At 39.6% G+C, this 24,726-nt stretch overlaps 1 protein-coding gene and 1 long non-coding RNA gene across 2 annotated transcripts; one reads left to right on the plus strand and one right to left on the minus strand.

The window, feature by feature from the left end:
* The first annotated feature begins 1,883 nt into the window (after window positions 1-1,883).
* NENF (neudesin neurotrophic factor) lies at window positions 1,884-5,527 on the plus strand. The gene is made up of 4 exons (XM_040612276.1): window positions 1,884-2,212; window positions 3,330-3,390; window positions 4,558-4,661; window positions 5,291-5,527. Exons 1-4 carry the CDS (start codon window positions 2,063-2,065, stop codon window positions 5,465-5,467), a joined length of 492 nt encoding a protein of 163 aa, XP_040468210.1. The 5' UTR covers window positions 1,884-2,062; the 3' UTR covers window positions 5,468-5,527.
* Window positions 3,423-23,801, minus strand: LOC121096375. The gene is made up of 3 exons (XR_005830467.1): window positions 23,688-23,801; window positions 10,326-10,447; window positions 3,423-3,477 (listed from the first exon to the last, which is right to left on the minus strand). It is a non-coding gene; the product is annotated as an uncharacterized LOC121096375 (long non-coding RNA).
* Window positions 23,802-24,726: the final 925 nt, after the last annotated feature.

Genomic DNA, 24,726 nt, shown 5'->3' on the forward strand with positions numbered 1-24,726 from the left:
CAAGCAATCTAAAACCACTCTGCCAGCTCTCTCCAAGATGCACACAATATTACTTTTTAAAAATTATTTTTGGCTGCCCAAAGCTGTTAACAGAACACCAAAACAACAGACCTCCTTGGCAACTGGACATAACTTGTGCAGGGCTCCTGCGAAGACCCACCCGCGCTGTGCTGGCGGAACGGGGCACTCTTGAGAAGCCAAAGCCAAAACCACAGAAGAGCTGACTCATGAGCCATCCGTCCACAAATACCTACACAGCTATTTTTCTTTCCCAGCATGGAAGTAATTGTTAATGTTTCATCATCATCATCAAGAAAAAGCATGCACAACACTTCCTGCAGAGACGCAACGCTGTAGTCCCTGCTCAGCACATCATTTCCCTATGCCCAAGACCCACCCCTCATAAGTTAATAACCAAGGCTTTAAGTCCTTTGACGACTATCCTAATATACAGCTTCCCCTTTCAGAAAGGAAGTATTTTAATTCTTGTTATTTATTTTTCAGATGTCTGTAATTCAAAGGCAGGCTCTAACTCACCCCCACACCACTAACACTTCAGACAGATGTCAGCTAGGATTCACCACTTGCGGCCCTCCCCTGGGGAGACAATAATAAATAATTATTTTAGGCTAAAAGTTAGATCTATAATGTGATTGAACCAAACTGACAAATTAGACTTTTGCTGATTTCCTAGCAGCATGGGTCTCTGCAGCGAGCCACGCAGGTTACTTGCAGGCAGAACAACCAGGCAAATGCCAGAGCTCGCTCTTGCACGTAATGGGAGCGTTCACAAGCAGTTTTGTCCAAAGCCTTTAACTAAAGGTCTCTTTTCTGCTTGACATTTCATAGCTGTCTTGCGGCGTGCACAGTCAGCAAATGGACGTGACAGCCAGCCAGCAGACAAAGCCCATTCTGAAGCGCAGCTATCGTTTAGGCAGTGTAGGCAAACTTCACTGCTTAAGGAGAATCACGGTAACAACCTCATAAACCTTCACCCTAACAGGGCCAATACTCAGCCTACCACAGCAGATAGCAGTCAGCTCCCAGATGGTCACAACAGTTTGCCTTCCCCATGCGCTGGCTCTGGAGGCTTGGCCTGACTCCTCGCACAGGGATGTGGCCCCTTGCTTGTCACTCCCGTACTGTGCTCTCTCCTGTACCCCATGCATGTCCTCACTCCCCTGTGCTTCTCATCTTGCGCTGGTTTTGTCATCCAGAAGAGAAATATGGAGATGATGCTTTGGATTAGCTAGTTCAGCTCTGCTTGTACCAGTGTCCAGAACTGCCTGGATAGCCTCTGGAAAAGGGCGTTACCTCAGGCAACACGGAACAGGTCTCCTCTGAGGAGGACATATGGATTTTATACCAGAAGACTTTATATACAATCCTTAAAGCAAAGATCAGACCCATTTCTATCTCCTGTTTGCTGTCCAGATCCTTCTCTGTTCAGCTTTCACAGGACACTGCAGCAGGAGCAGCCGTACCCAGCAGATACAGCAGGGCGGCCAGTAAGGTTGCTGGGTGCTGCAGCATCAACCCCCTCAGCCCTCGCTCGCCTCGCTATGGTGAGGGGTGTGATATACGTATATCAACTGTCAAAAGTTTTTAATTTTCTTAATTCTATATAGAATTACAAACTTCAAACTGCCTATTCTTTCGCCAGCCCTGAATGTTTCCCTGCTCTGTATTTACAGCGTGGGGAAATGACGTCATCTGAAAATTTCCTATTTATTCTCTCCTTCCTTGGGCTTTGTCATTATTTTTTTTCCAGTCATAAAGACGATGCCTGCCACACGCGTGCTGATTTTGTGCATGAACACCTAAAACAGCAGGCAGAGAAACTTCGGGGGGGTGGGGGGTGGAGGCCTTACGAGCAGCGGCCTGTTGCGGTGCCGGCGCACCCCGCACCGCGCAGAGCCCCCACCGCCGCTCGCTGCTGCGGGGCAGCTCCCCGCGCACATGCGCCGTGCTTGAGCCCTTCCCACCCACGTACGGCCACTACCGGCGGCAGGGACCCGCTCCCGCCGCCCGGAGGAGGGTCCCGGCCCCCCGCCCCGGTGGCATGGCGGCGGGCGCGGCGCGGGTGCTGCTGGCCGCCCTGCTGGGCGCTCTGCCGGCCGCGGCCGAGCGGGAGCTGCGCTTCAGGCCGCCGGCCGAGGCCCCCGTGCGGCTCTTCACCGAGCCCGAGCTGGCCAGATACGACGGGCAGCAGGTAGGGCCGGGCGGGAGGCTGGGCCTCGCCGGGCGGTTCCTCCAGCCGGGCTGGGCCGCGGCCCGTGGGGCGCCGGGCGCTGCCGCCTTCCCTGCAGCCACGCTAAGGCTCGGGTCCCCCCTGCGCCGCCGCCGTGCCATTCCCTCCCTCCCGGTAACTGCGGGGGAACTTGCGGCGTAGGCACTCGTGAGAAGCTTGTTGGCAGCCGTGTGTTGCTAGCCTGCTGTTTGTTTGTCCTGCTGGTTTGGGGCTGTTGGAGTTGGGTACAGACCGTTAGAAGCACGTTCCTGTTTTATTTGTTGCCTGCTTGATAAGGTACTCACGCCAGTGAATTTCTGATTACCCTCAGTTGGAGCCAAAGTAATTTTCTCTCAATAATTGATTCAGCTATGTATTTAGACCCTTTTTTCTGCCCTACAAGATGACAAAAATAAAGCCATTTCAGCTTGAATGTTTAGCTTTCTGTGACGCAGAGATCTCAGCAGAATTTCACAATCAGAATCATAAAGTCCTATATTGATACACGTCTGTCTTCTTTTTGGAAAAACTTGCTGGCTGGCCTTCTCGGTCTTCTCTAGAGACTTTCAAGAAACTAACCAGCACATGACTAAAAATACATCTTGCACGTAAAAAGACAAAGCAGAAACACTGGCTTATTAAATAGATCAGATGTCAGCAGATCAGATTTGCGTGCATTTATGTATTTATTGGTTGTTGTCTTAATCAAATAAAGAATGCTGTTGGCCATACACCCTTTTATCATGGGCAATACCCATCTGCATTAGGAATAAAAAGATGCAGTTGATCATCTTCTAGCAGATGAGCTGACTTTTGCAAGAGGGACACGTCTCCTACGATTGTGACATTTAGATTACAAAGATTCTCTCATTGCATATGCTTAAATCCACAAAAAGAATCTCAGGGACAGTTTAAAGCACAAGTAAGAAATTTCAAGAGAGATGAGGTGTACACTTGTGTACACACGTAAGCAAGAGAAAACCTACAACAGAGAATTTCTCTTCTTTGAGTCCTGAGTGCTTATGGATTTCATAGCTAGAACTAATTGCTTGTTGCCCGTGCTCAGGTGTTGAGGATATATCGATGGCTTGCCTTTCAGGAAGGACAGCCCATTTACCTGGCGGTGAAGGGAGTAGTATTTGATGTCACTTCTGGAAAAGGTGAGTTTGCTGCTTCTCTACTGTCTGCTTTGTTTCCATGCTGTTACTCAGTCATCTGTTTTTGAATAGCCCCAACGTATTAGAAGCCTGCAGTTCAATTGCAACAAAAAGAAGTTACTTTTTCCTTCCTTAAAAAAATAATTTTTCCTCCTCTGATACCTCCCCCACTAAGGTTTTGTCTAGAACTTACACTGGTTTGAGACTACAGTAGACACAGGCAGACAAGCCAATGTAGTCTAGTTAGCTTGAGTGCTCAAGATGCCTGCCCAGACCCCCGAGTCCCTGCCAGATGTGGGGTCAGGCCACGTGGACGCTGGTACTACAGCATTCGATTGCACCAGTACGTGAACTGACCAGGTCAGAGTTAACTTGGATGCACCCATATTGCACTACACAACGTCAGCATTGCTGCAGCTACATCTTTTCCTTTTGTGCTGGTGTTTGCTTACCTGTGCTGCCCAGTGGCTTGGTCAAAACTCTTGGAAGAGTTGACACTGGTTTTGAAAGGAAGGCGAGGGGCTCAGTATTTTTTTTTTCCTATAAAATTTTGTTTCATGAGGCTTCTTGTCTCATCATTTACACCTAAACCATTTATTGCTGTATTTGCTGTTTGTACCTTCTCTAAGAACTACAGATGCTTTAATTTGAACTCCTGCTACTTAATCCAGATTGCTGTAAAAAAGGGACCATGGAGGGGTCCTGGACATTTGCCTTAACGTCGTCATAAGCAAACTAATGGCTTGTTGCTTTGTTGGTACTAAGCTTGTTAATGTAGCTTGTCTGGACATATATGTTGGCTGATCTTCAAATCGTGTTAAGACAAGGCTTGCCGCTGCAAATTCTGGAGCCTACAAACCTCTCAGGAGAATGTAAAGCATAGCTCCCTAAATAATAGGTAAATTTTAAGACTGCAGTATAGGAACTCAACAGTTGTGTTGTATATCCCCACCCTTGGTTTTGTTTTTTTAAAAGGACTGGGCTATATTATCAGAAAGTAGCAAATCAGAAGTCAGTTTTGCAAAGAAGAGTCTTAAGACTTGAGTTACTGCTTTCAGTTCACTGACAAGTGTAACAGGCTGGTGAAAAGTAGAAGCTGAACATACCCTGTACATTGCCAGATCATCACTGGATTTCTTTTTTTTTTTTTTTTTTTTTTAAATCTGACAGAATTTTATGGAAGAGGAGCCCCATACAATGCTTTGGTTGGAAAAGACTCAACAAGAGGAGTTGCAAAGATGTCTCTGGATCCAGCAGATCTTACACATGACATAGTAAGAAAATGAACTATTAGTTTAACTCTGTTTTGCAAAGTTTTATTCTTTTGCAAGATGGTGAATGATTGTATTACTTGTATTAATTTGATCCATATCTTTAAAACAAAAATGCATTAATAGTCTTTAAATACACAAAATGGATATGTATTTGCTGCTCATGAAAGATGCAGTGCTGACAGCCTTAAAGAGGAAACTTTTGATTTATGGAATCAATACAGTTTATGTAAGCATGTAAAGGGGAAATGACCTGGTGTTTAAAAAGATGATTCCAAAGAGAGTACATCACTTTTTGTCAATTGATTTAGTGTATCCTACGTCACTGACGTGGCAGTGGATGCTAACTCTGGCAGTGGGCTGTTGCTTGTTTGAGGTGCGATTTACTTATGCAGGGAAAATGAAGGGAGATTAATGATTTGTTTGACCTGAGTATATTAAAGTTCTAACAAGGCTGAATTTGAATGAAAATAATAAAATTACAGGTTATACTATCAATTTTTTAATCACGCTGTGCTGAGTAAACCCAAAAGCTGACCCTGAGGTTTATAGTAATAAAAAAGAAAAATGCATGTAAATATCTGTATTTTTATTTCTTTGAGACAGGACTTTCATTTCCATATATCATTTAGACAGGACTCACAGAAGAGGAACTGAAGTCCCTGGATGATATCTTCAATAATGTTTATAAGGCCAAATATCCAATTGTTGGCTATACTTCTCGACGAATTCTCAATGAGGATGGCAGCCCCAATCTAGACTTTAAACCTGAAGATCAGCCACATTTCAACATTAAAGATGAATTTTGAGGAACATTTTTGTACCTAGAAAATGCCCGGGGAGAGGCACAATAAAACGTTAGATTTTGATTTGATTGCCTGTTTTCTGGAGTTCTTGATGACAATTAGCTATCATGAGTCAGTTTTCTGTTTGGAAAATACATGTGTGTTGAACACAGATAGCTTAGCGGAAACAGATCTGTATTAGCGTCATACACTTGAGCTGTTGGCTTGAATTATGGGCATTTTTTCACATGAAATTCTTTCTGCCTGGATTTCTCAATTTACAGGTGTGTAATGTAAAATTACCTTCCTTAGAAAAGCAAGTTTTTAATAGTTGAAACATGACTGGTCTTTTTGTAAATCCCAAGTTGTTTCCCACTCCTTAGAAAAGTGTGAATGCATTACCTGGACGAGGCAACATCAATTTTCTGTGCTTCAAGTGAGTGTAGGTATCACATGTACAAACAGGTATAATGGAGGCTTACATTTTTAAAAATGTATGGAATTTAATATTTGATAGGTTTGAGAATACTGGATATAAAACCACTCAAAGTCTTAAAATGCCGTTACTGTGGAATATTTATGCAAAGCCTACAGCTCTAAACCAAGAAAAATCTTTTTTCCCCCATGAGAACTACTGTGACATTTTAAGTAAGGCTATTATGGTAGTTTTGAGTCAATGACACTTGAAATTTTTTTTAATAACTATCAAAGATGTCATCTATATTAGATTATGATGATTTCCTTCTAGCTTCCCCCACTTTTTCTCTGACAAAAAGAGGAAAAGATAACTCGGTTTACTACATGCTCTTACATCACAAGTTTATTATAGTACTTTAGTATCCTGTAGCTAGTTAGCATCTGTATATTGACAATTTTAGCTCTCATTTTTAATTTCTGTAGTTCTTCTTTGTTTTTACTCTGGCTTCACCATTGCTGTTGCAATGAAGCGTGCATTAATATGTTCCTCTTTTTTTAACCTAATGTAAAAACTGCAGGTCCAGTAGGGTGAAAGCAGACCCCCTTTACTGGGTTTCTCTGGCAGTCTTTCAGCAACAAGAGGACCGTAAAGGCATGTGCTATATAAACTGCTGCTAACCACAGACTTCCACTGCCTTAAGTACGATGTAAATTGTAACGTATGTGGATTTATCTGCCACTGTGACAGATTGAATTAATGCGTAGAAACTGAGCAGCTGCTCCCAGTTCTGTATTAATAATACAGATACAATAAAAGTACAAATCTGTATTTTGTTCTGTTTCTTCAGCATTTTGGCCACTTTGTTTGAAGGAAAGAGATTTTTTTTTTTTTTAATTAGCTGAATCTCCACTTTATGCTTGTCAAGAGACAGCTGCCTGTCAGTTGAATACCTGGAAAACCTGCTTCTATTTATTTATCCTTTCTTTCACAATGTTACAGGTTTTATTCTAAACTTGTTCTGTGTCTTGCGATTAGACCTCTTAATTTGCAGGAGGGACTCCGTGCCCCACCCCCCTGCTGAAAGATGCTATGGGGTGGAATAAAAAATTTAGCATCTAAGAAAATAATATTGCTTCAGAGAATTATTTTTTGGGTTTTATTATTATTACTGCTGACCTGTTGATTACAGCAGCTAGGAGTTGTCTGCTTGAAGCTGCCTGCCCAGGGGTATGGTAACCTGCCTACCTGCCATCTTTATGGGAATGCATGTGGGTTGGGTGGTAACAGTGGTTGTTCTTTTGCCAACATTTCACAACTACTTTTCCAATGCCTACTGCTTTTTCCCCTTCTCTCCCCTTCCTTGCATGCTTCCTTACAGGGCAACTTCAGTAGCTGTGCTGCTGTGATTATTGTAACAGTCTTGGCTTCATCTGGGATCAGCATCTGCAGCTGCATTTCCAAAACCTTGTAGCTGGATTGTAACTCATCACTGCTGAGTAGTTTAGTGTTACTATTCTCTCCCTGGTTTTCCTGTTTGCACTATGAAGGTCACCTTTGCTGATCTCAAAGCAGGTAACTGTTTCTCTGTACTAAATTTCAGGTTAGTTTCAGTGAAGAAGCCCTCCTGTTGCAACAGGAAAAGGTGATAGAAACCCCACTCTTGCAGTGTGAGCCTTGTAAATCCAACCTGCCCTCACTCGTGCCTGTGAACAGAAGGGGGATGCTCCAGTCCTTCCTTTCTGTTATGAAAGACAAGTTTATCACAACTGAGTGCATTTTAGAATCCAAAATATTTCCTTTTTGTTTTTATTTCAGTTTGGGAACTGAAGGACTCACATTTAATCTCTTTCTAGGCTATTTCAGTTGAGGTTCTCACTCAATAGAACAGTGTTACGATAATAAGACTTCAAGTGGGCATATCATTCTTAAAAAGTTTTCACTGACTACTTTTTAAAAATTGAGAGTACCACAGTATTTCTTTTAGTGTTAATTTAATGACACTATTTTATGTCTAAGGCTGTTACTTGCCAACAGCCTGAAATTTATTTTGCTTAAAAGCAAACTGTCTGCTATGGTGGCTTTGTTCAGTAAGTTGCATTTCCCTGACCTCTGTACTATTCCAGACAGGTGTCCCCACTATCTATACATTGCACTCCAGACAAGCAAATTGTACGCTATCCTTGTTTTTTCAGTCAGCTGCATTTCCCTGACCTCTGTATTATTCCAGTAAAACAGGTGCCCTCACTATCTATAAATTGCACCAAAACCAAGCAAGCTGTGTAAAGCCCTATTGTAGCCTTCCTACTACTCCGTACCTCCTTTGGAGAGTGAAGAATTTGTTTTCAATTTACTTGCTGCTTCCAGATAACATTGTGAATGTTACTATTTTTGCTGTGCTGCTTTTAATCTGTGTCTTTCTAACTTAACATGGGAGTTTGCAAGGTCTGAGGTTTTAGTGAATTGCTGCAGCAAGAATTACCTTACTTTGGTATTTAATAATAGTTTACTCTTCAAATGTTAAGAATTATCAGGTGGGCTCATCGCTTAGAAGATGCATAACCCAAGTTGGTGTTTCCCACCTGGCACTTTTCAGTAGTCACTGACTTTGATACTAATATGTGTAACTAAATTTTGTGACAGGATAGAGTCTGTCTTCCATACTTTAAGAAGGACTTCTCTGATTAAGAATGGGATCAATAGGACTAATAATACAAACCACCAAAATTCAATAAAGGACTTAAGAAATGCCAGTCAAAATATTATCTTTATTTTTACAGTTGTAAAGACGTAGTTAAGCGAAATCCTACTAAGAATGTATAAGGTGTGTTAGCAGCTGTTAGTCACAGTTACTACCTATTGCATCCTAACCTAAACAAGACCACCTGTCAGAATGCAGGGACTGTGAATCCTGCAGACTGAGTGGCTGAGATTTTTCCAAGAATTTAGGATTAGACTTAAAATGAGGATATTTCTTTCCTAACTGCAATGTGTATATGGACACCATTCTTATTGTGGCCTTTTGCCAAAATACAAGTGTTTTGCTGATTTAAGTTTCTGTATTAGTTTTCTTATGCAGAAAAGGCGTTGTGCCTCTTTGAGAACTGCAGTCTAGGCTAGTACTTTTGGTGGTCTGATGATACCTGCTGTGAATTCATAACAGCAATCTGTGTAGGATCATGTTTCAGACTGCACTTGTCACACTTGCCAGACTTTCACATTTCCGTAAAAATTGAAAGAGGATGCTTATCAATTTAGGTGCAGTGTTCTGGAATGGGAGAAATCTTAACACAGTTTGTAAATCACTTTAACTTTTGTTTCAAAACCACAATTGGGCTATATATTCAACAAATGATAGTTTGGAAAGGCATTTAATTGCTGCAGTTTTCCCTTGCAAGACTCCCAAGAACATGTAAAACTCAATTGATGGTGCAGGAAAGCAAGAAAAAAAATGGTTTAGCTGACTTTTACAAATATATTCTGTCTCTTCTATAGCTAAATATACTTATCTGAAACATGTTCAATGTAATTTGCATCTGCTCAAGAGAAAATGGAAGAGATGTGAAAAGTCCAACAATAATTTTTCAGCTGATCTGGTTAAAATGACAGGGAAAAAAAAGTAAAAAAAAAACACCACTTCTGACTGCTTTTTGTGAGTGGAAAAAGCTGCCATTCAGTAGATTCAGCTGCACATCAGTGAGATGTGTTAAGTAGGTCTGATTAGTATTTGGGTATTTTCAGATGAACACCGGATATTCTCAGTGGTATCCTGAAATCCCAAAACTGACGTAAGTGGTGACAATCATACACTTTGTTATCCATTATCCATTTATGCTTTTGCTTAATGCTTTTCTGTCTATACAGGAAACAATACACAAGCCATGCAACTTCATGACAAATGCACCATAAACAATATTCAGATAAAGTAAAACACACATGAGCCTATACATGAAAGCTATTTACATGGTGTACAGAATGGCTGTTTTCAAAGAAAATCCATCTTGTCTGTGAATGCTTTGATTAAAACAAAAAACCGCTTAACTTCCAGATTTGTAATAATTACTTCACTCAGAGCCCTATCTGCAAATGCTGATTCAGATAGTGATAACATAGAATGTGTCTTGACTGCTTTGACAGAAAAATCAGTGCTGTATCAAAAGGTGGGGTCTTTTTTCTCTCTATTCAATCAGAGTCCCAAAGAACTATGTGTATGATAGGTGCACATCACTGCCAGGAGTACTCTAATAGCATAGGCATGATTTTGATTTTGGCATGACCAAAAAAACCTCCTAATCCTCAAAACAGAACAGATGAGAAACGAGAATGTATCTTAGTGTGCTATTGGGACAACTCATACTGGTAAGGTAGTTTGGCAGAGCAGTGCATGCAGGTCTGATAACAGACAGTGCTTCCTATTTTTGCTTCTGACAGATATGGTCAATGAGCAATGTAAACTTGTACCCTTACCCATCTGTTGGTCTTTACATGATGCCTTCTTTTTCAGGTTTTTTCTTCCCGTTCAGTAGAGGTGTGAGTCCTAATTTACTTGTTTACAAAACTTAAGCTTAGATCTTCTTGGCTTGGGTTATCTGTTGACAAGAAATCCAAAGTAACAGGAACAGAGGTTAACATTCTGTGAAAAACAAAGCTTGTGCACCTGGATGAACTCCAGAGCCACAGGAAGTATTCTTGAATAAACAATTCCTATTACTGTTTCCATAGGTTATTTGTAGTTGTTGCCATCAGAAATTCTGCACTGTGAATGAATGTTCAGATTACAGTATTCTGCAGTACTTTTTGACATGAGCCTTTATCCTTCTGACATGAGACATTATCCTTCTGAGAACTGAAATGTTTAGAAGAATCTGGGTGCAAGCCATCTTGGAGATAAGCCATCCGAGAAAAATGAAAACATGACATAATCTTCCTCAACTTAAAGAAACCTCTCTGAAAAAGGAAAAGAATCAATGTCCCAATGTCTATTGTTTTACCTTCCAGATTTTGCTGAAAGCAGTCTCATATTGTGCAAAGGCAGCAGATAGAGCAGAGGCTTGGATCTAACCCTTGCATTGTGAAAATCTGAGTCCACTTCTTGGCATGCCTGCTTGGGCTTTAGAGATTAGAGATTTAGACTGATTACAAAGAGTCAAATGCATGAACTGAATCCAAAGAGGCCTAAAGTTGTAGGAACATTTGAATGCAGAGCTGAACTCAAAGCCTTGCACCCTTCTGTAGGATGACAGAATCTTTGAAAGAAGAAAAAAACCCAAAACTTACAGGTAGCATTTGTTTCAGCCAGTTTGGGCAGATAGATGATAATGGAAGTGAAAATTCCCTCTGCCTTGTTCCGTGCTCCTTTGCAGAGGTACTAACATCAGCTGTGTTGTATATGCAGAGCTTCGTTACCAAGCAATTAACTGCCTGCAGGATAACTTTACAGATTAAACCGATAACTGGTTCAAAATAGCTGTGGCAAATCAAGAGTATCCTAGGAGGCTACTCTTCTTGTTGGAGGCTGCGGCTACATACCATTCCTTTTACATTGCAGTGCTGTTTTGATAATGATCTCAGATGAAGCCCAGGTAACTCAAATTTATTCATTACCTTTAACCCTTTATTAATTTTTATGTTTGAGCAAGGTAAAAGCTCATTAAAAAGAGTAAACCATGCTCCACAAAAAGCAAAGTGTTCCTTCTGAACTGCAGAACTGTGCAGCTGTGCATCAGATCTAAGGATACTTAGGGCAAAAGTGTTAACTGAAAGGATGACATGTTTAAATTCTTAGGTAACATGTCTGTGTCCTACATTATGCGTCGAAGTATCTCAAGAATATCACAGTTTTTTCCTTATTTATTGTTTAAGCATGCTCTGTATTTTAAAATAGTTACGCAATACTTTTTGACAGTAGGAATTTCAAGGCATTTGTGATGTATTTTCATGTTACAGAAAGACAAACATACATGTGTGTCTGAGAGACACCACAGACAGGTCTAGCAATTTAGACAAAGGCAACAGTCCTACAGTCTTTCCAAAACATTTTCTATTCCACGTACAGGGCAGAGATAATGCCCTGCAGTTTTGATCTGACACAACAAAAATGGTAGACAGAAATGAAATGATGGCAGCTTGTAGGGATATCTGAAAAGCTCTCAGTATTAACATGCAAAAGACCAACCTATCAATTTTAGTGAAGCTGAAAGGATTTTAAGAACACTACGCTTAGTAGGGAAGTTTGAGTATGTGCTGAGCCTCTGTGATTCTACACATTAAATATTACATATGTCCTAAACTGCTGCTGCCAAGAGTAAATACTTCCTTCCTATTTCTCTGAATGATCTCCTCTGAGTTTAGGATGTCTTGGAGCTGGAAGAAAACAGGCTGCTGAAAGGATTATGTGCAAAGCAGCAGCCTAGCAGTGGAATATAACCACCCAAGGCAGAGAGAAGGAAGGTGAGCGAAATACTACTTACGAGAAGCAGCAGGAGATTATAAATAACTTATGGGAGAGCATGGTTTCCAAAGAGATGAAACTTGCAGATGCACTCAGAGATAAGGTTGAACTTGAGAACAGAAAAGTGTGACATCCTCCTTGGCTACAGTTCTGGGAAAATCAGCATGAATTAAACAGTTTGTGACTGCTGGCTCCTTTCTTGACACCTTCAGTCTCGCTTCCCAAAAATACTGATGCCTTTGGCTTTGATACCTTGCAGGTGCCTGGATTCCCAGAAAATCACACTGCTGCTCTTCAGTCCCTAACTTAGCAATTTTTCTCATTTTGTCTTTAAACGATGCCCATTCTAGTTTAAGAAAGAAGGCTGGAGTTTTGCTGCTGAAGAGCTGACCAGGGACACAGAAACGAAGGTGCAATTCTCAGCTCCACTACAACTTCGCAGTCCTTAATGCTAAGTTTCCTGGCTGTTAAATTAGCTGATGCTTCCTTTGAATTCCCTTTGTCTTTCATCCCTATTGGGACTTTAAGCCATTTGAAGACAGTAATGTTCACTGCCCTGGTGGGACCCTAAGATGGCTGTAATACCAAGAATGCTACCTTCTGAAGCTCTAGCTTTTCCTTGCTCCAAAGAGGTATCGCTTTGTGGTGTTTCATCTTTCAGCTGAAGTGCCCATATCTTACCCATGTCCACCTAAGCCTGCCATCGCTTGGAATTTGCCTATATGTCCATTGGTCATTTATTTTTTGAAATACTGGTAGAAACCATGATGACCCCAACAGTATTTCTGGCTCAGCCACTTGAAGACATTGTATAAAAGGTGTTTCCCAACAACGTCACAAGTTGTAAAGATACATTCAAAATGTGCAGAATGAGGGGGCTGCTGGAAGTTAGAGGTAAACTTTTCATCCACTACGCTTACCTAGTTTCTGAGAAAATAGCTATTCCAAGTAAGGAAGAAATGACCCTCTAATCCCAGAACAACTGTTGTAGCCTTTGCAGACACATTAACCTGAACTTCCCTAAGCACCTAAAGGAGCTTTTCAGCTTGAAAAAAAGTAAAATCTTAAGCAAGATTTTATCTGAATAATTCTGTTAGCTGTACTTGCTTCACAGAGTAATATATATTTATGGGAAACTTAAATACATAGGGAAATAGTTACAAACTACTATTCCACAATACTGTAGCTCAACTTACTGCAAGCCCTGTCAGCGAGTATGCATGTAAATTCCTCATGGTACTGTGAAAACCACAAATACAAGCTGGTCAAACTAAGTCTTTTAAACGTATCTGGTTTATGTTACCCTTAAAAAAATTATGCACATCCCGCTAGGCTGTTTGATTTAACAACAGAAATAAATCAGGGGTTGTCCTGATACTAGCTGAAAAATCATCTCACTGAACTGTTTTCTTCACAGCTGGGAACCTGCCGGCCACTTCCTATTTCTGATTGTGCACACTATTCATAGTCATGTAATATCACTGGAATAACCACATCAATTATTTAGATGAATACTTTTCAAATTCTACTTTAAAAAACATATATTCTGGTTTTAATGCAATTGAACTGAAAACAAAGACAGCTAGCGCCATATGACACCATGAGCCACTGGAAAGCACTTCTTGATTTACAGACAGGGTTTGGAAAGGCAAATGAATTCTGCAGAATGTTTATATAAAAGATTACTCTCCATAACTTCCTCTGACTGGACCGTCCTTTCATTTATATTTTTCCACCAACTCATTTAGACTGACTCATAGCACCTAAAAATAGTTTAATTTACTTTATCTTTTTATACTCAGAATAACACCACAAAATGTATCATGCCTACATGCAGTTATCTGAGAAAACCTACTCTGTTATTTCAGCTCATTCCTTTCGGTGTCTGAAAGTCACCGAACCACATATTAAGTCAGTATAAATGTACATAACCAGAAAAGTCAAGGAAGTTATGTGCCAGAATCTGACCCCAATTTATGAAGCGTAACAAAAATTACTCTCTAGGCCATACAGCATGTCTCACATTTAGATATCCTTTTAGAAACTGAGCATGACTGCAGTGCTTTAAGGAAATCATCCCAGATCTATGTTGGCGTTACTTCAAAAAGTTATGTCCAAGCTTGCTGAATTTTAATTTTTTTGCATGTGCTGGAGCAATTTTTCCATGTAGCAGGAGCTAGCTTTGCACAACTGGAGCTAAAGGAGCAGCTCTGCAAACAGCAAGTTCTTATCCTGTCTGGGGCCAAATCACAAAAAAGAAACAAACCCAACTGCAGTTTATTATTTCTTGCCCTGCAATGTGGCCTTTTAAGAGAGGAAAAAAAAGCAAAGAAGGGATTAGAGGAACTTCAGAGCAAGAAGTGGGACTATAGCTGCACACCAGAGAGCTGGTATGAACTGTAACAGTAAGGCTCACCTCTTGTACACATTTTTAGCAAGCACAAAGCTCAAGAATATTCTGAAACAATACAAGTGAGGAGCACAGATGTAATTTACCTGTTATTTATCTACTTCAGCAAACGCATTTCTGCTTCAAGCTATAAATCATTAAGACCTCTAACTTTCAAACAGTGCATCACAAATTGGCTTTCCGGTTTATAAAACTCATCCTAATATGCCTCAGCACTGTCTTCTTTCAAGAAAGCCTAGAGAGAACCAGCTGTCTGAGCTGGTTGTGTTGCTATGTAAGATTTGTGCGTAAGTGTCTCTCTGGGAGTTTTGGTTTGGTTCTATCATGTAATATTCATGACAATCATCATTAACCTGCCAGCTGAGCTGCCTTAGCATCCTGCCTCCAATGTCAAAAGTCTCTTCCTAGCCCACGCAGTTCCTGGAAGCCTACATGCCCACATTACAGGGTATGGAATTTTGGCTTGAAATTCTTATGTTTCAACTAACAGGATGAATAAAAAAATAAACAATGAAACAAACAGAAGAACTGCTACAGAAAGGATAAAGCAAGAACAAGGGGGTGTTCGGTACTCCTAGTTAGCAACGACATGCTTAAACAATTAATCTGATCATTCCAGCCCATACACCAAGGCTTTGGGAAAGCTGACAATTCAAATATGGCCATTAATAATAAAATGTGATGGGTCAAAAGGGGGGGGGGGGGAAATCCTTCCTTTTAAGCTGCATGGAGTAAACTGTGCCACCTTAAAATTACTCACAGCCCACTGCATATCTGTCAAAAAAATATACAAATATTTGGAGTAGTAAATAATTTCAGTGTCACTGAGAAGAAATACATTCATGCTATAAGCAAATTCGGTAATTACATTATGATTTTAATGTACTTACTTTTTCATCAAGAATGTCAGAATAATCAAATGATGATTAACACTCTGGACAATTCAATTACACAACACCCGGAGAAATCTAAGGGATGCTAAATTTCAACTTCCCCCATCAGACAGAACAAAATATACACTAGGTCCAGTCCTGCCAATGTGGAGCAAACTGAAACGCTGAAGAATCAAGAAAAGGGAAGAGTGGCACAAGGAGGACAGAGTGATCAGTGGAAGAAGGCGAGTAAGAGTAGAGAAGGACCCCCAAGATCAAGCGAGAGAGAGGTAATAGAAATTTTGATGCTACAGCCACAGCAGAGCAAGAGAAGACCAGAGCCAGCCTAACTGCGTGGTTCATTCCTGCCTCATTCTTTCAGAATAGGATAGTGGGGAAAGAAGATACACACATTTTAAAGACAGAAGTGTTGTAGATTAAGTTTTATTTTATATGGTACCTAGTGATTATAAGAAATACAAGTTGAATTCTGTTTCTACCTCTATGTTTCTACGATGCTTTTTGTTCAACTGCAGTTGAACAGAGGGAAAGGGGAGAGGCTTACTTGTTGCCTGACGGAGAAAAAATGTTTTTCCTTATTGTACACTACAACCTGCAATGGAGCATCAGGGATGGATTTGTTAAAAAAACAGCAGCTGAGGGATTAACAGCTCACTCTTAAATCAAGACTACCAGATTTAATCATCTTTTCTAAGGAGGCATACACTTTCCAGAGGGACACAGTCTTACAGTGGTGTCACTAGTAACAATACACTTCTAGAATTAGCTTTCAAAAAAAAAAAGATTTTGATAAAAGCTCCTACGTAAAACATTAGACTTCTAAAACTTGCCAGTGGATAAACTTCATGAATGTTTCTTCCCCACTGACAAAGAATTTAGGAGACTTGAGGAATGTGAAATACAAATATCTAACATAATAAACAGCTGTCTACACATAATATGAAATTAGCAAACCCAGAAACAATAAAGAAGAGTAGGGCAAGGGCCTCTTAGTTTCCATATAATGGGCACCCCGATGGGGATGCAGATAATCCCACACAGTATCACAGTTCACCTTCCTGGGTGGAACCAGCTCAGCCACAATGGGGAGCGTACCAGCAGCCTTCGGATCGTTCCCTTGTCACAAACCAGCACTGCTCAGCCTTGTTTCAGTCTCCTGCTGCCTTCTGTAAAATCAGCTCTACTGCATTTAGACTGGTTTAAGGCTCCAGCAGCTGCAAGTCCACCAGGGCTCAAAGCCTGTTATGAAACCCTAACAGGAAGACCCAATTTTCTAGCAATCTCTTTTCATACTTCCCATGTCTTTTCATAAGCATGATTCTGTGAGCTGTCTAATAATGATAAGTACCCCCAGTACAACACAATATTACATGGAAGGTCAGTAAAGCACAATATAAATTAATTTGCCAGCAGCTGGGTTTTCCTGCACCTCTAAGGGGAGGCAAGAGCTCTTGATTTCTAAGTATGATCATTATGAAGCTTACACACATTACCAAGTTTACACAGAAAATAATGATTTTATATCTAGTAGTAAAAGCTGCTTATCAAGAATTTTAGGTGCCTTAACACCATTAAAATTAAAATCAAGGGGGAAAGGGCTGTTAAAAAAAAAAAAAGAGAGAGAAGCAGCTCCTACTGCATACCAAACAGCAACTCAATACAAGAAAAAAACCCCAATTTTTTTCTCAGACTCTTTTCTGGAAGGCACTTTTAAAAAGATTTTATCTTTCCTTCAAAGCTGTAAGTATGGCTTTATGGTGATATGGCACAGCTCTTGCATTTTCAAAAAAAAAGTGTGTCACCATTAGACTGTTTCTGATCTCCTTATAGTCACAAGCTATGCTTAATATTGTTTATTTTTTATATTATTTGTTAGACCGTGTTTTACCCTCAAGTACATTTTATTTAAGTATTGCTCTACCCATGTTGATTTAAACCAGCTAAAAACAGGACAGCAAAGTATGCAGTAATAGGTAACAGGCCTTGAGAGAAAGTTTAGACAAACTATTTCTGCAGAAGTAGAAATCACCTACAGGCAATTTTCCTTCTTTTTAGAGGCCTATTAACTTTGATATTTATGGAACTATTAAGCTGTTCCTTTGGAAACAATCATAGCAAATGTTTCTTAAGGAGGTTATGAAGCATCGGTATTTTTCTCTAGAAAGCTTCTTTAGAAATAAAGGGGGGAAAAAAATTTAGTTCTTGTAAATACACTGTCAAGGCAGCTAAAAGAGCAATCAAAGTTTGCTTCACATTTCAGTCCACATTTTCCAGGAACTCCCCACTAGGAAACTTTATTAAATTTAAGAGAAATTTAATTTAGAACAAGTGCTGTTTTCACTGTATTTTTCTTCCCCCAATGTTTTCCTAGATGGATGCTTTCATAACAGTTCCTTTGGTTTACTTTGTTTCTATGCAACTTGAAGTCATAAACCAATTTTCAACTAGTGTACATCAATAACAATAAAGAGCTCCAACTGAGCAATGCTGATTTTCACTGCTATAGAATTCAGTCCCCCCCTCCTTTCCCTGGACCACAACAACCTCCTACATTATCGGCTTTGATGTTTTCTATGGTGCTCAGAAACCAACATTTTACATTATTTGGATTAAACGCCAAAAAAGGACCTCTCTAATTATGAACGTAATTACAGATCCACTCTTCTTCCATAATTCCTGAATTAGACAGCCATTTGCTTTTGACTAAAAATACACTGGATCTTCAGAGCTCTGTACTGCACTCATCTGCGTACATTATTATCCCTTTTTCCCTCCATGTGTCCTTTTGCAGAGTTTTAATAGTTCCACACTACAGGGAGTTCTGACAACACTGGGACAAATATTGTTGCAAGGCACAATATAGGATAATTAATAATGAACTTTGAAGCAATCACTAAATCTAGCTGAAAGCTTATAAAGAAACCGTACTTTGTGATGATGCTTATTCTTGATTTTGCTGGTAAAAAAAATCCAAACATCCCCTAAAATACTAAAAGTGAAACTCCTTTTCTAACTGCATGCTAATTTACAAAATTAAATAACTCTCCAGGGGTTTCGCTGCTAGTCAAAGATAACAACCATACAATCTGGCTCTTGCACTAAATAACCGCTTCTCATTATTGTTTTTATAATCAGGATTAGGCAAAGATCTTTCCCAATACTAACCTGGAAAAGCTAAAATCCAGAAGGAGTAGAGGCCTTAAAATATTCAGTATAGCAAAATGCAGGTTTGTTTGCCCTGGACTTCAAAAACATGGCAATAAGCACATCCCCTTGTTTAAGGCTTAGTTTAGACTGTTAGGCAACACTTCTGATGTTCTTTAAATTTCACTGTCCAAGATAAGAGAAAGCAAAACTTCTTGGACAACCAAATGCCATTCAGGTCCTTTAAAAAGAAGTGAAGCTCAAAAGAATTGGTAACAGCACATTTCAAAACACATTAATAGGTTGGCTCAAACCCCCACCCTTTACAAAGAAGCGGGAGGCATACTTTCCCTGCCTGTTTTCCTTAATGGCTACAGAGAAAACCGACAGGAAACATGAGCAGAATGAAACCAGTTTGCAGTCCTAGAGAGGAAAATCATTCTAAAATGTGACTGTGGGCAAACAGAAGATGCAGACAAATAGATAGCCTCCCAAGCACCAGTCACAAGCCAGGCAAAAAAAAAGATCTGAGCCATGTGGATGCGAACACAAAGGTATACGTAAATTTTGCAAAATGGTCTAAGTGACCTAGTCAGAAATGTTACATATGCAGGCAAAAAACCCCTTAAAACAGTGAAATACTTTGTAGAATGATCCTGAATCCCCATCAAGGGAGAAAAACAGGGAGCAAGAGTTTTCTGAGTGCAGCACTGATTGGAAAGAGACTTGAGTTACTGCCAAAGAAGCTGTTTCCTATTGTCTTTTTTTCCTGCTACATTCAGGGAAACAGGACCTCAGTTTAATCCCACTCTGATTATGAAGAATGTACACAAAGATGTATCACTTCACATTAACATTCTGGACAGAAATAAACTAAATGAGCTCAAATATTGGCCCACCATTACAGTGAAAGTTACGTAACTTCTTTCGTATATACTGAGAGATACAGAAAAAAAAATCCCGCAAAATTCTGAAAGATAGCAGACTACTAGCATTCAGAATTTGTAATCTAAGTTGGTTTTTAACTTAAAGAATTAAACAAATAAATAGGATGAATATAAGGAAACATACTATCTCACAATATACACATGAAACTCTTCCTGAAAATAGCGTGGAGAATTGAAGAATGGAAAAAATTACCTAGTCATCACATTACCATGAAACTTAAAGATCTCTATTACATGCCTTCCTAACCCTATTATCCCAGCTAAATTGCTGAAACCCTAAACTCTCAGCACTCACCTTCACAGGTTCTGAAATCAGTGCCTGAGGCTTCACTCTGTTCTCCCCTGTATTTCACATCACTGAAATGTGTGCTACAAAGCAGTACAAAACTCTACACAAGTCAGAGACCTCAAAGTTCTTAACCACAAAAGGATTTCTTAAGCATTCTCCTGCATTCATTTATTTTTGATGCCTCAAACAAACAAGAGCTGATAATTTGCTTGCAGAAAGATTTCCATTGCTTAAGCAATGCAGCTGAGCAAAACAAAGTACCTGGTTCTGTGCCCTCAGCTCACACAGGTCTCTCCTAATGTTTACTTTTCCAGAACAGGATTTCCTGGGAAGTTCTAAATGCGTGTGTCTCTCAATTCTGTTTGAGAGCAGAGAAATAAATAGAAGGTGCAGACTCTTCTAGAAAAGGGAAATCGGGTTCTTGTCTAGCTTAAGTTATTACCAACTACAACTGACCTGAGCCAGAAACCCCTGGCAGGGAAAAAGAAAATTCACCTGGTGCATTTCCACTATCCAGCCTAATATCGTATTTGCTTACATACTGTAATTATCGAGAAAGGCACTACTGATTTGTAACTTATTTTCTCAAATAATATTCAATTATTGGCAGCAGGTTATTTAATACAGATGTGCAGAGCACAACTGAGAAGAATGGCGCTGGTAAGAAGTGCTTTTGTAATGGAAGAAGAATGGATTTCTCAATTGTTAATCTTGCTTACATCTCATGCTTATAGTCTATCGTGTTGACAGTTGGACTGGTGTCATATCGTTTCAGTCAGCTGGGCAGCACTGGGCAGCTGGCTTTCCATACTGACCTATTTATCTTCCCCAGATGCAGGTTTTTCACTCTGAAAGGCCAGTCCCCATTCATGTAAGCAGAACAAGAGAGACATCCAGCGGCTGGACCATTTAAGTGTATTTTTTAAGCTAGAGACAAACTCAACTACATTCTTACCTAGTCCACATTCTTCCACGTATAAAAAAACATTTATGAGCCAACTACCTGACATACAGAACCAAAGAAAAAAATATTCCAGTGGCTGAAGCACTGCTGTCATCTCTGCTGTGTGCTTTTCCTGCAACTTCATCACTGCGTGTTCCAAGTCCCATCCGTAGTTCCCCCTTTTTATTCTTAATTTCATTATTTTTACTATTGATTCATATAAATTGGTATAGGTTTATTAACTTCCATGGAGCTATAATGGTTTGTGTCAACCCATTCTAACTGTTTGCCATTCAGACATGTACTTTTCACATCTACTATCTTCTAGTCAAATATTTTCCCTAACCTTAACACTATTTGTACTACTTATTTTTATTTGCATAGTAAATAGACTTCCCGGTCACTACTGATATAAAATTCCAGAGAATCAGTGGTAAATCCTGGTATTGTGTGGTTTAAGCAGGGAGAAACAGATTATTAAAAGTATTAATTAGTAGTATCTACAGTGTTTGTTATAAAGAAATTCTCTGTCTTTACTGTCACATCTAAATTACTTCTTGTACATAGAAAGACAGCACATCTGGAAACATAAATCAGCACAAAAGGGCATATAAACTCAAAAATCTGAAGAGAGGATGAATAAATAGAAGGAAACTTTTTGACATAGTATAAGTAATATTGATTTAGAAGTAATTCATCTGCAGAAATCAACTTTGTCACTGCTACATAGTAAATAATTCATTTTTTAATGGGCTTGACCCTTAAAAATTTGAAAGATCTGTAGGAAAAGTTCTTGTAAGAGAGTAAGGAATGGGTTAATTTTTCTATACTTAGTGAAGAATTGAAGGCAGCCAGTTGCTGACTTCACTTAAAACAATGTAGGATGAGGTGTTAGGGATACAGTTAAGGGCTATAAGCAAATTTCCCAGCTTCTAAAGAGAAAACTATGCAGCCAATAGGGTAAAAACAGATAGTATCATGTGATGACCCAAAACTAGCAGGCTATGCTACTTATGAAAAAAAATTACATACCCAGTCTGAGAAGAAATTTGTTCCTTTCTTACCACACATGTATGGAAAATCCATCACACATAAGCCAAACAATGTATCAAGCTGCAATAGTTATTCCTAATATTAAAAAGAAAAAAACAAACAAAAAACAAACCAACAAAACACAACAAAAAACCAGAAGGTGTTTAAGTCTTGTACTGTGCTCTCTGATAAAATATTTCACTCTACTGTGCACTTCCTTGCAATGTTTTTTCAACCGTGCTGCTACAAAAACACTACCCCAAAAACCCAACCCAACCCAACCAACCAAATAAACCCCACAAAAAAAAAAAAAACCAAACAAAAAAGAGAGAAAGTAAAAGAAGAAATGTCCACAAGGCGGCACTTCCCACTGCTTACTAAGAATTGTTTAGTATACCTTTAATATCAACTTTAATTGAATTAAGTAACATAAAAGATTTCTTGACTACTGAATGCCCACAGGGGTTGATATCAATTGCTAACATAATTAGAACTACTTTCAGAAAGACCATAAATCTATATATTCGTAGACTTCTGGATAGACCCTACTGTGACTGAAAAACGAGCGAACAGCTTTCCCTTATGATTTCAAACCAGGTGTGATGTCACTGGAAAGCCAGACAGACTCCGCTGAAACAACAGGGCTGTGCCAATAGAAATCAAAAGCTGAAATCAGGTTCTCAGGTTCTGAAAATCAAAAGAAGCCTCTTTGCCAATAATCTTTGGATGAGGATCTAGTTCTTTAAATATTTTATCAAAGCATTGCTCCTCTTCTAGTGTTTTTAAGGGAGGTATCTAAGCAAGGCAGAGTAGATAACGTTTGGAGAATTATTAGATGTTGCAGTAGACCTATTTTTCAGTTTGAAACCTTTTTTAAACCATGATGTATCTTGTACTTGCTGTAAGGCAGAGTTGTTCATTTTGTCTCACTTTAGGGATCTATCTTGGTACCCAGGTAGCACACACCTAACCTGCAAATCTCGACTCCCCCCAGGCAATCGAGAACACTTAACTGAGGAGTTTATATTCTCCCTGATGACTCTCTATGTGAGGACTATTTAGTTTCAATATTATGTCCTGTGTTTGTAAGTGATCAAACAATTATCCACAATTAATTTATGCACATGGAGGTCCATGGCACTGATCTGTGAGGTACAGCTTCATCTCAACCCTCATTAGCAGTAGCAAGTCAGTTGTCAGCAAGCGCCAGTCCTTGACCACTTGGGGGAGGGATGCTGAGTTGATCTAATGTCGTTAGCTAACTTCAGGGCCTTAAGTGGTGGTGGACCATAGAGGTGGTGAACCGTACATATATTAAAGACTAAGCAACACTTCAGTGTCTTAAAAGCCCGCATGTGAGAAAGCTACTACATACAAAGCAAGGCACCCAAGCAAATAGCAATTTGGTACAGGGTACAGGCACAGAACGTGGTTTGTCTGACAAGTCACGGAACTTACATTACTGCTGTTCCCTTCACAGGAAATCCTTCACTGATGCCTTTAGAGCAACACTTCAAAACACACTGAGGTACAACCCATCTAGCATACATCTGCCACCCCTCAAATTAGCTTTGATCAGTGTTAAATGAACTGTCCACTTGCCTCACTTGAATGACCTAAGTAGAGGATACATCTATCTGCCAAGTCCTGAACAGTGGCCTCCAAAAACGGAGACACACCTTCTCATCAATCTGGACTTATGAAAACCATTAGGTCTTACCTAATTGCTGTACTCTGGAGATCTAAAGTCCCCCAGATTACTGCTGCATGGGCAGAAAAAAGCGACACTGGCTGGAGGTGATGCGAATTATGAACTTCCCTTCTTCCTATACTTATGCCTGTGGAAGAATACAGAAAAATGCATGTGAATTTTCTTCTGTTAGAAGAAGAGGTTTTAATTATCAGCAGGATAATTGGTGGAATTTTCACCTGTATATCATTACAGTTAGATGGATACCAGACAGTAACTTGAAATTATTATTACTTTCTAGTTATCTCAAAATAATTACCTATTCTTTTTAATTTAGAGGTTAAATCAACAACTGATTAACACTAATTAATCAATGATTTAATCATTGTAGGTCTAAACATGCTGACAAAACATATTCTAATATGCCTACATGAACAATAAAGAAAAGAAAAATAAACAACTTAAATCTGGTGGGTGGGTGGGTGTTTCATTTTCATTATTGTTGTTGTTGTGGGTTTTTTTCCCCTGGCCTCCATCTGCTTCAGAGTCTGTGATACAAGGCAAGAATTCACTGAAAACCAAAAAACCTACACATTATGATCTACATATAGTAAGAACTCTCCCTGATTTTTTGCAAGCTTATGAAAAAATACCACTCCTGAGACAGGATTCTCTCAAAGATCCCGGGTCCTATTGAAACAGGCCATGTATTACTGTTTTTTACACTACATATTCTTTGCGCTGAGGACCTTGTCTCCATCAACAATCCTCAAACACCGTCATGAAGTAGTTATTGTTGTCACTCCACTCTCCACACAGAAAATGGTAGGGGAAAATGACATCCAAAGTTTCACCAACACTTTACAGTTGAAATGGAGTGATAACTCAAACCCCTTGACTTGGTATTTTGTACTTTTCCCACAAATATTCTTCCATTTGAGTTCAAAGAACACCACAGAAGAATGGCTGAGGCAGCCAACGGAAACCTAAAAACTAAACCTGAAACTGAATCATGTTGTCAAAGTCCCATTCTCATTTCACATCAACTTTGTTACAAAGTTCCGCTGTT

This window comes from Falco naumanni, chromosome 12, assembly GCF_017639655.2.
Source record: "Falco naumanni isolate bFalNau1 chromosome 12, bFalNau1.pat, whole genome shotgun sequence".
Classification (NCBI taxonomy): Eukaryota; Metazoa; Chordata; class Aves; order Falconiformes; family Falconidae; genus Falco; species Falco naumanni.

Coding starts and splice junctions, on each gene's coding strand:
- NENF (XM_040612276.1), top strand. CDS start 2,063: ATGGCGGCGGGCGCGGCGCGGGTGCTGCTGGCCGCCCTGCTGGGCGCT. Junction 3,391..4,557: donor TGATGTCACTTCTGGAAAAG/GTGAGTTTGCTG, acceptor TAAATCTGACAG/AATTTTATGGAAGAGGAGCC. Junction 4,662..5,290: donor CAGATCTTACACATGACATA/GTAAGAAAATGA, acceptor TATATCATTTAG/ACAGGACTCACAGAAGAGGA.